The sequence below is a fragment of the Aspergillus viridinutans genome (genome assembly GCF_018404265.1).
Source record: "Aspergillus viridinutans IFM 47045 DNA, scaffold_3, whole genome shotgun sequence".
Lineage (NCBI taxonomy): Eukaryota > Fungi > Ascomycota > Eurotiomycetes > Eurotiales > Aspergillaceae > Aspergillus > Aspergillus viridinutans.
The window spans coordinates 941,907-956,856 of NW_025091219.1; the positions used below are offsets into that span (position 1 = coordinate 941,907).

The 14,950-nt window shown below is 49.9% G+C and overlaps 7 protein-coding genes across 7 annotated transcripts; 2 read left to right on the forward strand and 5 right to left on the reverse strand.

The window, feature by feature from the left end:
• Positions 1-1,903: 1,903 nt before the first annotated feature.
• Positions 1,904-2,285, forward strand: Aspvir_005277 (uncharacterized protein; the record flags this gene model as incomplete). Its single annotated transcript, XM_043268496.1, has 2 exons — positions 1,904-1,998; positions 2,066-2,285. 2 exons carry the CDS (start codon positions 1,904-1,906, stop codon positions 2,283-2,285), a joined length of 315 nt encoding a protein of 104 aa, XP_043124431.1.
• A 174-nt stretch (positions 2,286-2,459) lies between these two features.
• On the reverse strand, positions 2,460-4,377 carry Aspvir_005278 (putative transporter; the record flags this gene model as incomplete). The annotated part of the gene is made up of 6 exons (XM_043268497.1): positions 2,460-2,484; positions 2,536-2,619; positions 2,676-2,794; positions 2,850-3,690; positions 3,744-4,072; positions 4,120-4,377. 6 exons carry the CDS (start codon positions 4,375-4,377, stop codon positions 2,460-2,462), a joined length of 1,656 nt encoding a protein of 551 aa, XP_043124432.1.
• A 1,308-nt stretch (positions 4,378-5,685) lies between these two features.
• On the forward strand, positions 5,686-7,084 carry Aspvir_005279 (TauD/TfdA dioxygenase family protein; the record flags this gene model as incomplete). Its single annotated transcript, XM_043268498.1, has 6 exons — positions 5,686-5,885; positions 5,942-6,147; positions 6,197-6,651; positions 6,703-6,739; positions 6,786-6,919; positions 6,965-7,084. 6 exons carry the CDS (start codon positions 5,686-5,688, stop codon positions 7,082-7,084), a joined length of 1,152 nt encoding a protein of 383 aa, XP_043124433.1.
• A 289-nt stretch (positions 7,085-7,373) lies between these two features.
• Positions 7,374-7,700, reverse strand: Aspvir_005280 (uncharacterized protein; the record flags this gene model as incomplete). Its single annotated transcript, XM_043268499.1, has 1 exon — positions 7,374-7,700. The coding sequence occupies one exon, from the start codon at positions 7,698-7,700 to the stop codon at positions 7,374-7,376; it is 327 nt and encodes a 108-aa protein (XP_043124434.1).
• Positions 7,701-7,940: 240 nt separating this feature from the next.
• Aspvir_005281 (HECT-type E3 ubiquitin transferase) lies at positions 7,941-9,813 on the reverse strand (the record flags this gene model as incomplete). Its single annotated transcript, XM_043268500.1, has 4 exons — positions 7,941-7,947; positions 8,002-8,279; positions 8,332-8,598; positions 9,076-9,813. The coding sequence occupies 4 exons, from the start codon at positions 9,811-9,813 to the stop codon at positions 7,941-7,943; spliced, it is 1,290 nt and encodes a 429-aa protein (XP_043124435.1).
• A 371-nt stretch (positions 9,814-10,184) lies between these two features.
• On the reverse strand, positions 10,185-11,575 carry Aspvir_005282 (questin oxidase family protein; the record flags this gene model as incomplete). Its single annotated transcript, XM_043268501.1, has 4 exons — positions 10,185-10,936; positions 10,991-11,118; positions 11,177-11,322; positions 11,372-11,575. The coding sequence occupies 4 exons, from the start codon at positions 11,573-11,575 to the stop codon at positions 10,185-10,187; spliced, it is 1,230 nt and encodes a 409-aa protein (XP_043124436.1).
• Positions 11,576-12,015: 440 nt separating this feature from the next.
• Positions 12,016-14,609, reverse strand: Aspvir_005283 (GABA permease GabA; the record flags this gene model as incomplete). The annotated part of the gene is made up of 19 exons (XM_043268502.1): positions 12,016-12,197; positions 12,257-12,335; positions 12,387-12,534; positions 12,585-12,713; positions 12,767-12,844; positions 12,891-13,092; positions 13,140-13,164; positions 13,221-13,253; positions 13,304-13,332; positions 13,381-13,415; positions 13,466-13,544; positions 13,594-13,708; positions 13,758-13,829; positions 13,878-13,942; positions 14,060-14,088; positions 14,141-14,213; positions 14,270-14,339; positions 14,407-14,440; positions 14,512-14,609. 19 exons carry the CDS (start codon positions 14,607-14,609, stop codon positions 12,016-12,018), a joined length of 1,575 nt encoding a protein of 524 aa, XP_043124437.1.
• Positions 14,610-14,950: the final 341 nt, after the last annotated feature.

Consider the following 14,950-nt stretch of genomic DNA (forward strand, 5'->3'; position numbering starts at 1 on the left):
AATTATTATAATGAATGTGCAATATTCGGTGAAGTATGTATGGATCATTCTGGATAGATAATGCAGATCCATGCTTAAACGGCTTGTGACCCATTACATGGGTATCGTTTTGCTTGATCCAGAGGTTTGGTTGACTTCAAGTCATTTTTGGAACCTCTGCACACGTATCTCGCATGTAGAACATAAAGCTAGACGCTAACAAATAATGATATTTGATTAGCTGAATGCACAATGCTTGTCATAGACGGGATCACCCGAGCTTTCCAGAGCATAAGCTTGATTTTCGACAATCTGTGGTGTTTGCGTCCTTGCGAGGATCATTCTTCTCTTTGGATGCATTGAATTTCAGCTGTGTCTAGTGTTGAATCTGTCCAATCTGGACTGGGGATCTCCCGATGGATCATTCGAATCCTGAGCTCTTAGGCAGGGTCGCCGGGTCAGTCACATACTAACCGGGCTATATAAAGAAGATCGACCTAGTTTTCAGGTCGGTTCATTCAACCACAAGTCCTTTCTTATCCAAGGCCACGGGAAAGTTTGCTTGAAGATCGAAACTTTAAAAGTCGAACACTCAACCCATTCCTAGGGTTGCAAGACCACACATTTCCTGAGAGTCACGAAACACTTTATTAGCAAGGACCTGATCAAATCTAGTCACAATGACGGTAGGGATTGAGCGATGGGTCATAACTCCTTGTTTGCAATTGCTGATTTTCGTTACTTGACCAGATGCCTGGTGTTCGCTGTCCATCTTGCAAGGGACAGGGGAAAGAGACTTGGGTAATACCAGGAAAGAACTGTCATGTGTGTGGCACACCATGTTGATCGGCCTCGGTGAGAGCATAACTCTTTGGAAGGATGAAAGGAATTCACTAAAACTAACACTTTGTCAGATCCTTTATTAAGACTCTTTTTTTTCCACCAAACTCCAGGAAATTCATAGACCCTTGGGGAAAGGAGGAAATCCCTACCTTCAAAAACAAATCATAGAAGGTTCCTCAATGACCCTCGACCTTCTAGCTGTCCACGAGGCCTGTAGGACGGCAAGTATCTGAGGCAAACGCCGGGAAAGCAAGAGACACGATCTCCAGGCTTGGGCCTATGGTCGACCAAGGGAACTGGAAGGTATTTTGACGGGGCTGCATTGTACGATATTGAGAATATTCTGGACGGTGAGAGATGAAGAGGGTATTGGAAAGGACTCTTGTACGATAGATTGATGGATGCTAATCACGAAACCTCGCACAAATGAAAGTAGAGGTCAACGACAACAGCAGCTGCCTCTTTCTTCTGGTGTATGCTTGCTTGCTCGTTGCCTTGAAATCAAGGCACTGTTTTCTCTCCTGCTGCTTCCACGCTTGCGCCTCTTTTCTCGGTTTTCCTCTTCAACATTCTTCGTTTACTTCGTCCTTCTCAAGATTTTCAAGCAAATACGACTAACGAGTGGTTTCCTGCAATCTCCTACTTGGCTTGAAGCGGAATATTGGCTTAAATTTGGTCCACGACCCAAAGACGCTACGGTATATATAGTTGGAATGATTCCTGGTATGTCTGGTGCCGGAGAAGAACTGCAGCCATACAGTATCTACGGTGGAGACGACAGATCAAACGAAAAGACCATAAAATTGACCCTCAGACATATGGAGTCTTCCTTTGGAGTTTTTTGTCCCAAGCGTCCAATCCACCGTGTTATGATACAGGGGCACGTGAATGCAAGACACCCCGTTAGAGCGCTTTGGGCAATTCTACGATCTTCCTCATATATTTGGCAATTCTCCGTCGACGTCATCAACAAATATTCCCCCGCTTCGTATTGCACGCTCAACCTCATAATCCGTGGGAACAAACTAGCCCTTCTCGACAGTATCTGATTGCTTTGCTGCAGAGGGGATCTCAACAGATCATGACACAAACATATCCCATCAAAAGTCGCAGCGACGATGAACGTCTAGTCCGAGAGTGGGGCTTCAAACATGTCTTTACCTGGGCTGATGGAAGGTATTACCAGCTTATCTTAGATTTGGACGCGGATACCCTCAGAGTCATTTACTGATTCTCTCAGCAGCAACGCTTACTACCCCCCACATAGTCATAGCGGCTTGACGACGCATCTCATCCGGCGGGGCACTCTTACCATCACATATCCGGACGACAACTCCAAATTGCACAATGGAGAAGTCAAGAAAGAGACGTTTGGAGTGGGCGCGAGAATCGATGTGCCCGCTGGCAAGTTACACGAGGTGTGGATTGGGGACGATGGCTGCGAATATGTTATCGGGGAGTAGACCTTCGGTCAGCCTTGCTGGGTCTCTTATGATCATCAAGCATTACATGAGACCATGGATTTTACTATTGAGGTGCATTTGAGCTATTGCTAGCTATTATAGAGGGTTCAAGGCCTATCCAGAAGCCACAGCTGTCAAACCCCGGGCCAGCAGGACCTCTATCATTCCCGGCACCTAGTACACAAATCTAAAGTCGAGTCTGTCGAAACATCAGCTCAGTCGGGGAATCTATCTCTTGCATCTTACAAACCTTTTATTCCCCAGATCCTTATTTGCAGCAAGATACTCCTCCCTTTCCGCGCTAGACATGGCGTTCCACTTTTCTGCTTTCGTTCTATCGACGCAATCAATATCTCAAGCCATCAAATGAAACCTGGGAAGGAAACGTACTTGTTCCGCCATTCATAGTAGAACCGGGCCACGACGAAGAGAACCATGCTGTACACCGACAAAGCAATGAGCACCTTGTTACCGGTCCGGTAGTACGGTTTATCATTTTCGCGATAGATCTGAGCATTGTTAATAGGATATAGACACTTGTGTCTGACCCAGCCGGACACCTACATTGTTGGCAATGATATTCGAGGTCTGCACCATCATGTTATACAGCGCGCTGGCAACCGTCCGTGTCCGCACTGTGCCTGCATTTCTCGAGGTCATGGCCACGATGATCGCATGGATATACGGCGCCCCAAGAAGAAGTATCAAAATGACCCATCGGGCCCAGTGACTGGCCTCAGCGGGCAACACCTCCAGCGCAATCAGCAGAACCAGGCACCAGACCTCCGCCACAACGCCCAAGAGGAACCGCACATTGAACCGCTCCGAGATCCAAGTCCAGAAGAGCAGGTTGACGATAAAGATCAGGTACGCGGGGATAGTCAACAGGTTGGTCTGGAAGGTCTTGAACCCCAACGACTTGAGCTGCAGCGTGATGTAGCTCGTCGCCGGCGAGTTGGGGATCAGCCATGTCAGACCGAGCAGGTAGATGATCCACATGTCGTAGTCGCCGAGCGCCTGCCAGAGCATCTTGGGGGTGACGGCTTGGCGATTATGCATGCCGCCTTTGCTTGGGTCGTCGCGCAGGACTCTGTTCACGAGGATCTTTTCCTCGTGCTCGTCGAACCACCCGTTCTTTCCGCGGAAGCCGCCTTTCGTCTGCGTGGGTGAGGCGGGCATCCAGAATGCGGCGATGATGCCGATAATGCCTGTGATGAGGCCTTCGAAGGCGAACAGGTAGCGCCAGCCGCCTTTGCCGTCGCCGTCGTGGATGTGGAGGAAGCCAAAGGCGAGGAATGCGCCGACGATGGCGGTGACTTCGTACGAGACCCAGAAGTAACTGAGGCGGATGGGCAGTTCCTTAGACTTGTACCAGAAGGAGAGGAAGAGGATGGTGTCGGGGATGCTGCGAGGGTCAACGTCAGGTCTATGAAACCAGTGGCTCAGAGCTCGTCTTACAATCCGCCCTCAAATAGCCCGAGAAGGGCTCGACAAGCGAAATACCCGCTCTTGCCCTTGATGAAAGACTGGAAAGCAGCGATCAAACTCCAACAGACCATCTGGATGGGGATCCACCGGTCCGGTCCGAGCGCCTTGGAGATGAGCTGCGAGGGCAGCTCCGCAAAAAGGAAACAGAGGAAGAAGATTGTTTGTCCGGTGTTGTAGTCGTTCGTGTTCATGCCAAGGTCGCCCAGCATGTTGTCCGACAGTGCCTGGACGACATTGCCTCGATCCAGCTGGAGCGCGAAGAACGTGACACATGCGAATGTGCAGACTCGCAGGTCAATCTGCCCTTGTCAGTATTGTTCTGAAGACGAAAATGACGCTCAAGTACCTTTCTTATTAGTCTCTTCTCCTCTTCCTCAGTCCACTCGAAGTCTGGATCCCAACGATGGATACCTTCATAGGTCGGGATCGGCTTGTAATGCCGCGGGTCTTCAGAGGTGTCAAATGCAGCATCTCCATCCTTGTACCGTCGAGGCTCATCACTTGATAATGAAGAGGTAGACGTCTCTGCTGCGGTGGATTTCGGGAACGCCTTGGTGTCATATCCCTCCGGAGCAGACGCTGCTTTTACGTCGTTTGCGGCCATTTCGCGACTGTAGACAGAGCTTTTCGGATGGATTGAGCGGCCTATGTGTTATTCTGTAACATATCCGGGGGATACAGGCAATATAAACGAGTATTTGTCGTATACTGATAGCATCTGAAGATTCAAGGCTCTATCACGCAATCTACGGCTTTGAATAGGTCAACATGGATCCAAGCGGTGTCATTCCTGACAAAGATAGATATCTATATGACGAATGACAATACCCCAGATAAGAAGAATCCACCTGCCCCAAGAGGCGCAGATGAAGCCCGCATTCAGGTGGTTTCATGGCTCCAAGCAAGTGCAAGGCTGGGGGAAAAGCCCAGCGGAACCTGTCAGGGCTGTATTCGCACTTGGTAGTATGGACTAGTTCATATCACGCAAAGCGAATAAGATTGACGTTATAGAAGACGAGTCGTGTCGTCGAAGAATGTGCAGGGATATGGAGTAGTGTCGAATATGGAGCTTTCAGGTGGAGTCTCCGTGTACCCAATAAGCCGGATGGCGGATGAGTTAGAGTTGTCCTGCAATAGTGATAGACGATGGTGCTATCATACGCCAATCGCCATTGTGGTCATCATTGTCTAGACTCCATCTGACGATCACCAGAGAGGAGTCTCTGTCTTTGGCGAGTGGCTCTCTTTGCAACCTTTGGTCTGATTTGGAAACGTTCTGACGGGATTTCACCAGGACGAGCAAGGCATATTGCGAGCCAAACCGCATTGGAAGCAGCAATCCCAGATATGAGCTGATCAGAATCTCCAGCTCTAAAGTAGAGAGGGGAAATTCTCGTCGTGTTTCTCTCAGCTGAAGTATACGTTGTATACGCGTTGCGCGACTCAACACCGCAATCACGTCATACTCGGCCACGAAGAGCAACGGCAATCCAAATAGAACTCTGCTATCGGCATTGCAACTTGATGGAAAGTTTGTCAGAATGATTCACCCCACGCCATTACAATCGCTCTGCCACTCGAAAAGGAATACGCTGGATTCTACTGGCAGGGCAGATAACCAATCCAGGCGGAAACAGCGCTCACCATCCAAAAGCCTATCCTGTCCTCGAGCGTTCAAACGTGCCTGGACGTCGCAAGACATTGACTTCTAATCTACCCCGCGTGGAGGAAATCCATGGTCGAATCGCACGACAGATACGACATATCAGAGCATTCCCCGCAGTGATTGCGTGAGCACACATCGGGTATTCGGCAGGGAGAATGGATATATCTGGAGGGGTATTCTCACTTGCATGGCTCTTAGACCCAGAACGGAATCAAGGATTGCATTGAGCCAAAGACATACCTCAAGATGGCCCCGTCACTGGTTGAGAACGTTGCTCTTCGCACCGCACCAGTCACCAAGCTCAAGACCGATGCCGGGTTCAACAAGGAGAATGTGATAGGTTACGGCGAGGTCTATGAGCATGAGAACGAGGTGAAGGGCACAGACAAGCAGCCTCCTGCCTCGTTTCCTCACTATCTTCCCGTGTGGGACAATGAAACGGAAAGGTAAGGGACAATATCCTTCAACTTCCAAGTCTCGTCATATCCGCTGATACCATCAGATATCCACCACTGACGCCGTTTGAGCACTACGACCACGGCAAAGATGCCGATCCATCGTTTCCTGACCTACTGCCTCAGGGTAAAGCCCAGGTGGACAATCTCACGCCGACCATTGGCAGCGAGGTCCGCGGCGTCCAGCTGAGCCAGTTGACGAAAGAAGGAAAGGACCAGCTGGCCCTCTACGTAGCTCAAAGAAAAGTTGTCGGTATGTGACAGATGCCAGCCTTATTGATCACTGCTGATGGTATCGTCAGCCTTCCGTGACCAGGACTTTGCCCATCTCCCCATTGAAAAGGCTCTAGAGTTTGGTAGTTACTTCGGCCGACACCATATCCATCAAACCTCTGGAGCCCCCAAAGGCTACCCGGAGATCCACCTCGTGCACCGCGGGGCAGACGACCGGAGTGGTGCCGAGTTTCTGGCTACACGGACAAACACCGTGACCTGGCATTCGGACGTGACGTTCGAGAAGCAGCCGCCCGGCACGACCTTCTTGTACCTTCTCGACGGACCGACCAGCGGAGGCGATACTCTCTTCGCTGATATGGCGCAGGCATACAGACGGTTATCGCCTGAGTTCCGTAAGCGGCTGCACGGTCTGAAGGCGGTGCACTCTGGTATCGAGCAGATCAACAATAGTTTGAACCGAGGGGGGATTGCCCGACGGGAGGGGATTACGTCGGAGCATCCGATTGTCCGGACTCATCCTGTAAGTTGACAACCTTCAGCGGGCTGGATATATATGACTGATATCGTCTAGGTCACTGGAGAGAAAGCCCTGTTTGTCAATCCACAATGTGAGTATTCTCTTGAGCCAGATATGTAACCTTCTAACTGGTACAGTTACCCGTTACATTGTGGGATACAAGAAAGAAGAGTCGGACTGGCTTCTCAAGTTCTTGTATGATCACATCGCGCTCTCGCAGGATCTACAGACCCGTGTCCGATGGCTTCCTGGAACAGTGGTCGTTTGGGATGTGAGTATACTTATCCTGCATTCTGGAAAATACTAACGACAGTAGAACCGTGTCGTCGCACACTCGGCTCTCTTCGACTGGGAAGATGGACAAAGGCGCCATCTGGCGAGGATCACTCCTCAGGCAGAGCCACCTTTCGAGACGCCATTTGAGGGGAGTCAATAGACGAATTTCTCACTCGTATCGAGTGCTATTGAGATATAATCCGTTGATCATGAACATCCATTCATACTTGCCCTACTTGTAGTATGTCATGGAACGAGGAGACCACGTAGCTCCTGACAATCATGCAGTCCACATATCCATGCACCTCGCATATCCCACTCCCTTGAGCAGTCCAACTCCTTCAACTCCATAACTGTTTCTCGCTTGTCATCGTAGGTCCCTGCAACATGCCTACCAACAATCATGTCAGCCCTCTCTCAAGCAAAAACTAGGCAGCACAACAACATACTCATTTCTTCCCAGCAGGACCCTTACCCTTATCCTTCGCACCAAAGCCAAAGATCCCCTTCTTAGAACCACTCGCCTCAGCAGAGCCAGAAGTACCATTCTTAAAGCCACTCTCACGATTACGGTCCGTCGCACCAGTCGAAAACTCCTTCTCCTCAGGCGCCAGGGTAGATATATCTTCGACATGCTGCCAGGCTGGACCCTCCTCGTCGTCACTTTCCATGAATGCGCCGCCTTGGGCAAATTTTTTGCAGCCGGTGCTGTCCAGAGTCACCCCGGAACAGTGGCTTCCCCAGGGTCTGGGAGTGTTGTTTTTGTGAGGGGGCATGATGGGTTGGGATGGTTGAGTGAGCTTTGGATGTTAGTATTTTATTAGCAGACTTGTAATGTAGGTAAGGCTTACTCACAGTAAGTAGATATAGCAATGCTACTTGACTTATCTCGGAGTAGAGTAGATGGAAGCGTTGAGATGAATTGAGAGGTGTGATCTCGCGAGACTTTATACGCGAGGTAGAAGGCAGCCCAGTGAATATCAATAACCTCACACCCAGTAAACAGAAAATAAATCCTATTCACTCTTACTAATGCTAATGCTAATGCTAACTACATACAACCATATTCACACTCACCTCTCAAACCGATGCAAAGCCCCAACTCTCCACTCCCGAAACTCCCTCGCAGAAGCCGGCAGCATTTCATTCCTGGCCTTCAGATCCCGCTCAACGGCCTCATACACAGACTCAGGGACCCTCACCTCCTCCAGCGAAAGCGACGAACCCTGACCCGGGTTCAAAATGCTATCTACGTCCCCAACCTCCTGGAAGAGGACCTTCATCGCCCGCTGCGAGGAGACATTATGTTCTGCGCTGGAGCTGGAGTACCGAAAGTCCGGGTTGAAGACCCATAGCTTCATATCGTTAGTTGCCTTGATAGAATGTTGTGAGGGGCGGGTGACGTACTAAGAGACCATATGGCCTGCCACAGTGGATGACGAAGCGACGTGCGCTTTCCCGCTCGATGAGCTCGAGGAGTTGAGCGGCGACGATGGTTTCGATGGGGTGGGTTTCCCATGTTGACGACGGTAAAGAGATATTGGCGGATAGGCTTGTCTTGAAGAGGCGCCAGCCCTGCGCTACGGCGTCTTCTATACCGATCGTGGCGTTGCATTTCGCGCAGTTCAGAGATATTTCTTTCTTTTGGGCGGTCTCTTCAGGTGAAGGTTGTACCTATGGTAAAGTCGGAATCAGCGAGCTGATACTGTGCAATGCGCAGAAATGACAATTGTATTCAGAATACAAACTCTATCTAACCTACGGAAGCTAAGGCTTACCTCTACAGCTTGTATGTACCTTGCCTAATCGCGTCGATCCCATACCTCTGGGAAGTCCCATAGACCGAAATCAACGAAGAAACGAGCGAGGCAGCCTTAACCTCAGAGCATCAGACGGGCCTCCGTGAGCCACAACGACAGAATGGCCTAAGCAGATGAAGTGCGAAATCCATCGCATAAGGAGGATAACTGCACCCAAGAACCAGGCCATCTTGCCATCACGACTACACGTCAGCCATCCCACTCAGAGGAGCTTAAATCAATATAGGGCAATTGTATCGAAGACCCGTCCATGGAATCGAAAAGGCCTCCTTCTTTTTGCCCGAGAACGTAAAAGAGAAAACAAAAACAAAAACACCAAGACAAGCCTTACCTTCTTTAATCCCCTGCAATCCACCTCCGAGACCAGAAACGTCGCCACATCCACGAGGACCGTCCCGGCCGTCGCCATCACCTGATTCGCCGCTCCGTACCCCTTGGTCTGAGCATTGGGGTCTTCCCCATGGCCATGGCCTTCAGGCGGGTCCGGTTTATGACAGTGCCAGAAATCCATCATCTCGGCCCAGTTCCCGCTCGGCAGGTCCTTCCACGTCCAGCCTTCTGGACCAGAACCCTCAGACTGTATATCCGCGCACCGAGGCGTATCCAGAACGACATTCTCGCACGCGCGACAACGCAGTCTCGTCGACGGCGACATATCCGCCGCGGTCCAGGGCACGAAATCATCGATGAGCGCATCCTGGCGCGGAAGCAAATCATCCGAATCATCTATCTGCATTCGGAAGGAGAATTCGCGTCGCCCAGTGCGTAGGCCATTATCTGCGGTAGTCGCAGCGCCCTGTCTATTGGTGGCTAGAATGCGCCGCGAGGCTTCATTAACCCGCGCGGGCAGCTTGATGGTATCCGTCACATGGTTGAAAGGTTTCGGTAGAGATACCGAGACGGCTTGACGGGATTCTGAGAGGGTTATCAGTGGCTGGGTGTTCTGGCTACTTAGATTGGCTGGTAATGAGATGTAGAGAGTGATATGACGGATGTTTGGCAGGAGTTCGGCGTGGAGATACAAGGACGTGTCAACAACTGTCTCGGAGTTCTCTGGGGAAGCAGGCATGACAGCTCGTAATCCTCACATAGTAGGAGTGCAATCTGTCAAGGTAAGTACGAGGTCTTGAGATAGAGCAAATTGCGCAATTGTATCATTATTTCTGACGATGACAAGCAACAGTGGTTGTGTTGATGTGAAAATGAATTGCAAACATTTCAAACAAATTTCAGTTCATATCACGTGGTTTGGCTTTCGATTTATAAAGCTCACGTGATAGACACTGCTTGAAGGTGAAATAGGGGCTTTACCAACTGCAATATGAGTGATTCCATGACTGGCTAGATAAGCATTCTAGATCGTCGTAGACAGTAGATTACCCAGTTTGAGAGTTCGTAGTAATACAATCGCTGAAGAAAGACCAAGTACTGAACAACCCATCATACAAATCCTCCCCAACCGTCGAACTGCTCTGCAAATTTCACAGCTGCCTTCAGATAAAGCTCTTCCGAGTCTCCCCATGTTGCTGCAGCCTCCCGCATAGCACGCAGAGCCTTTACATAATGTGCATCCGTAGAATGCTTGCTCTTGACCGCTTGCTTCGCTGTCCATTTCCAGTCTCTTCCTTGCAGGTCGTAATTTCGAATTCTGTCAAGATCGATCTCCGGTCTGAGTTGGGCGATGTACACAGCCAGCGTCATCAGCCACCACTGCCTGACGAGTGGGACTTGAAACCGCGCAGGAATCATAGGCAGGAGGATCCGGACCGCATGGCTGGTGGTAAGGATATGAACGAGAAAGAAATCGTATTTCTCGGTGGGATCTGCTTGTGTAGCAGTGAGCAAGGCGGCTGCAAGCTGCTGGCTCTCACGGAACTGAGGCACTGGATCCTCAATCTTCCAAGCGTTCCAATGATCCAGTAGGGCTGCCTCGTGGTGCCGGAAGAGAGTCTCCAAGTTATTGTCCCCTGGTGTTGCAAACAGCCCTTTAAAGCGCTTGTCGGTCCGGACCTTGCCTAGGATCCCAAAAAGCGAAGTAGAATGGTACGACGACTCCGCCTGAGAATAGGACGGATCATCAATGTACTTGTGTATGTCGTTGTAGCAAGTCGCCGCAAGACCCAACGCTTCCATAGCGACCTCCCGACTCGACATCTCAAAGGCATAACCCAGATGAATCAACGGATGCCCGACTAATGCATAACGTCAGCATAAGCTCCCCCAACCAACCATCCGCAACCACTCACGATCAGCAACAAGCGAGCTAAACAGTGGCTCCTTGCCGGAGAACAGATAGTCCGCCACGACCTTCTTCCAGTCATACCCATGCCGCACAAGCTCATCCTCAAAGAAATCCACAAATGCCCGCTGGTACCTATACCACATCAGCCACACTCTGCAACGCATCTCACACAGTAACCAGAGGTACATACTCTCGCTGGCCGAGATAATCCCGCCAGTCATACGTGCTAATCTCCCCCGGAGCATCAACCCACGGCTCCAGCGTCTTCGACTCAGCGTCATACACTCGGTTCAGATCATCCGCGTCTGCACCTTGCAGAAACGCCGAACTGAGGATCTACTTAACGTAAGCAGCATGATCTCCAGAGCTGGGGCGCAAAACCAACATGAGGGGCATGATTGTGGAATTTCCGCTCGTTGTACAGGATGGCATGGTTCACGTGGTTCAGTTTGAGCAGGTGCTTCAAAGCCCTGGCGGGCTTTTCGTGGGCTGTGTCGATCTCATGGATCTTTACAGGTGGGATGTTGAAGACTGTCTGGCGTTTCCAGGATGGTAGGAAACTGAAGGAGGGTAAAGAGAATGAGAGCATTGTTTACTGTTGATGGTGAGCTAGTATAGATGTGGGGCTTTACGTTGAGCCTCCAGTTCCAGTATATGGGTTGACTCAGTGAGTCGATGGATAGTGGGAATCCCGCGCCCTGATTCGATCAAACAAGGAAACCGAATCGGATTGAAAGTTTGTGAAAGTTATTGATATGGACGGAATGTCAGCAGTCGAATAGATAGTGCTGGGAGTAGTTTTGGTGGCGATCTTCAAAGCTGTGGAAATGCAGCTGTTGATCGTTGGGGAAGGATTGGCGGCCTGAGGTTGTCATGACTCATGACGTAATGCCACCCTCCTACAGTCTATACTACATTTGGCAGAGCTACTACTGAAATTGTTCGATATTGTCTCAAATAGCATTGAAATAGCATGGAAGTAGTACATTCTCGCTCTGTGTGTATTGTACAGCAAGCGCCTTCCTGAGGCTACTTTTCGTAAGGTACTACATGCGCAGCATTACTGTTGTCGACAGGGTAATGGCCAGCAGGGAGTTGTCCTGTCAAGACGTCCATATCGGTTCGTGGTCCAGTGAAGTTCTTCCGACCATCAACGAACCACTGGATAGCGGAGATAACGATGATAATGCCAAAGGCAGCGACGCAGTAGTCTAGACGCAGCGGTGTCAGTAGCTGCTCAATTCTGCATTGCGAGTGCATTGGAACTTACTCATGCTGCTGCCCGATACGGGGAGATCTGGCGGGAACAGGAAGAGCACAGTGGTGACTGCAATGTAGACAAGGGAGATCTAAACAAGATATGAGTTCTCGCCTCGAGAGGGACCGTAAGAAGAACTTACCGCATTGGCAATCCAGCCAACGACATTAGGAAGGACAAATGGGCGCTCGGGGAGCATGTTACGTCCGCGCAGGCAGTTGACTGCAATTGGCATACCATATGCAATATCGAGCAGTACCACGGAAGCTGAGACAATGGCGTTGAAAGCACTGAGTCAATGTTAGCCATGGTACTATGACACCGTCACCACACAACCGACCTGGTAGAGCCAAGGAAGATGCATCCAAAGATGACAACCAGTGCCAGATTCAGATATAGAGAGTTCAGAGGAACCTTCAACTTGGGGTGCACCTTGCTGAAGAAGCGAGAAGCCGGAAGACCTCCATCTCTGCCAGGCTTGTCAGCACAAAATCTACGGTCCTTAAAGCTGAAGACAATCACCTTGCAAAAGCGAAAACCATACGGCTGCTGGTGGTCATGATGGTAATGGTTGCGAAAAGCATGCAGCCCAGGGGGAACCTAGAGAGCATTAGCAACGAACCAGAAAGCTTTGGAAATGACCTACATGAGCAGGCAGATGGCTCCGGCATTGCTGTTGGTTGCGTTCTTGAAGATCTGTAGGAGAGGTCCGGCGGTCGAACTGATCACACCGTCGATCTTGCCAGCAACAAAGAGCAAAACAACCAGGAAGATGGTACCGGTCACAGTTCCGATACAGACACAGCCGATCATGATCTTGGGGCCGACAACTGAAGCACGGGGAATTTCTTTGAACGTAAGCTCATGTCACCACATTGTATTGAGAACGAGTTACCTTCAATCATATGTGCGACACCGTCCTTTGATATGTTAGCTTTCGAGGACAAGTACAAACGTCCGCAGGCGTGCAACTTACAAATCCCGTAACACCAAGTCCACCTTGCAGCAACTGCATCGTAGTCAGAATCATGTATGTATTGACGTGATGAAATAACGTACTCCAAGCAACCAGGCAACGCCATCCGGCCCTGTGATTGTCAGCTTCAGTTCATTAAACGTAGTGGGTCAACACATACAGCCTGTCTCATTGATGAAATCGGTAAACACGAATCTGACTTTGTCAGCAGGTCCCTTTACTTCGTAAGACCACAGAGTGCTCACTTTGCCGAGTTGTAGTTTGGCGATGCGCATGCCAGCACCGTAATACAGATGACAGTAAACCCAGTGAGGGACCAGATGACTTCATACCATCAGTATACTTCACGAAACCATTTGGCAAAGAGACATACAGGCACTCTTAGTAACCAAGGGAAGAACCGAGTTCATCAAGGAATTGATGATAAACGCAGCAATACTATAAGCAATGTAGATGAGGAACTGATGCCAACGCTGCGCCTCATATTCCTGCAAAGTGTCAGTCAACCGTAACAGGTGTGGTAGCGAGCACTCTTACCGGATTCATCAGAGAAATGACACCCAGGACCAACTGACTGCCCAAGAGTCCACCAGTAGCGACGAGGGCGACCTGTTTCATCAGCAGCGCACCCAAAGCTCGCGAGACGGATCATCATACCCAGCCAGACACATTCACCCAACCGGTAATCCAAGAGAGAATCGGCATCCATCTCTCCCAGGAGACTTCCAGCCGTTAGCTCTATCCATAATTGCAATACCACAGGACAACTCACTAACTACGACACGAAGAAAAGTTAGCACCACCCTCTTGCACGTTCTCGAAGAATATCAATAACTCACCTGCAACCCAATGATACTGTCCACCAGCCCTATATGCTATCAACAATCCGAATCTCAAAATCCAAAGTCAAGAATACTCACGTAGGATACGCAGACAGAAACTCAGCCAGCGAAGCCGCAATGCACAGATTACAGATCCCCGCAGTGATCAAACCTGCACCTCGAAGTCAGCACTGAGCCGACGACGAACTCAAGGAGTTAAAAGCCTACCCCAAACAACGCTCACGCTTCCTCCGGAAGGAAGACTCAGCGATAAACTTGCTGAAAGAGCCGTCCACGACTAGCACGTATAGTCATTAGTATCCGATATCGCAGATGCGGTGGACTCATAGAGTGAAAAATCATACATTCAGAATCGCAAACGCCAATCCTAACATCGATCTAAATCCAACATTCATCAGCAGACGCTCAAAAAAGCCTGTCTGTGCATGATCAGAAAAGAAAAAGCATACAGCATGGAAAAATTGCGATCCAACTCGGCCTTGTGGCCCATGGCCGCAAGTTGGGCGTCGTCATCGACCTGGCCTTTGTGCTTCTCTACCGAAGACATGTCGCAGTTATTACAGTAGATCGAGTGTTGAATGCGACAAAGAGTCAAATAATCTGAAAAGCGAAGTGAAGAGCAGAGCAGCAATAGCGTCAGGTTATAAGTAAGTTGCGTGCTAGGATTTACCCCAGCCGGGGGAAACTCAATTCTGGCAGTCTTAGGTAGAGCCTAAGGTAGGTACTAGATAGGTTGCAGGTAGTCTACTTGCTGGAAAAGCCTCAAAAGTTAAGTGAAACCTTGTTCAATCTGACCCTTTCAGTCATTAGTCTACTTCGTTATGCTATTTGCCATCGCCGGAAGCTGGATTCCTGGGATGTACTCTGTACGCCAGATTGTCCCTTACA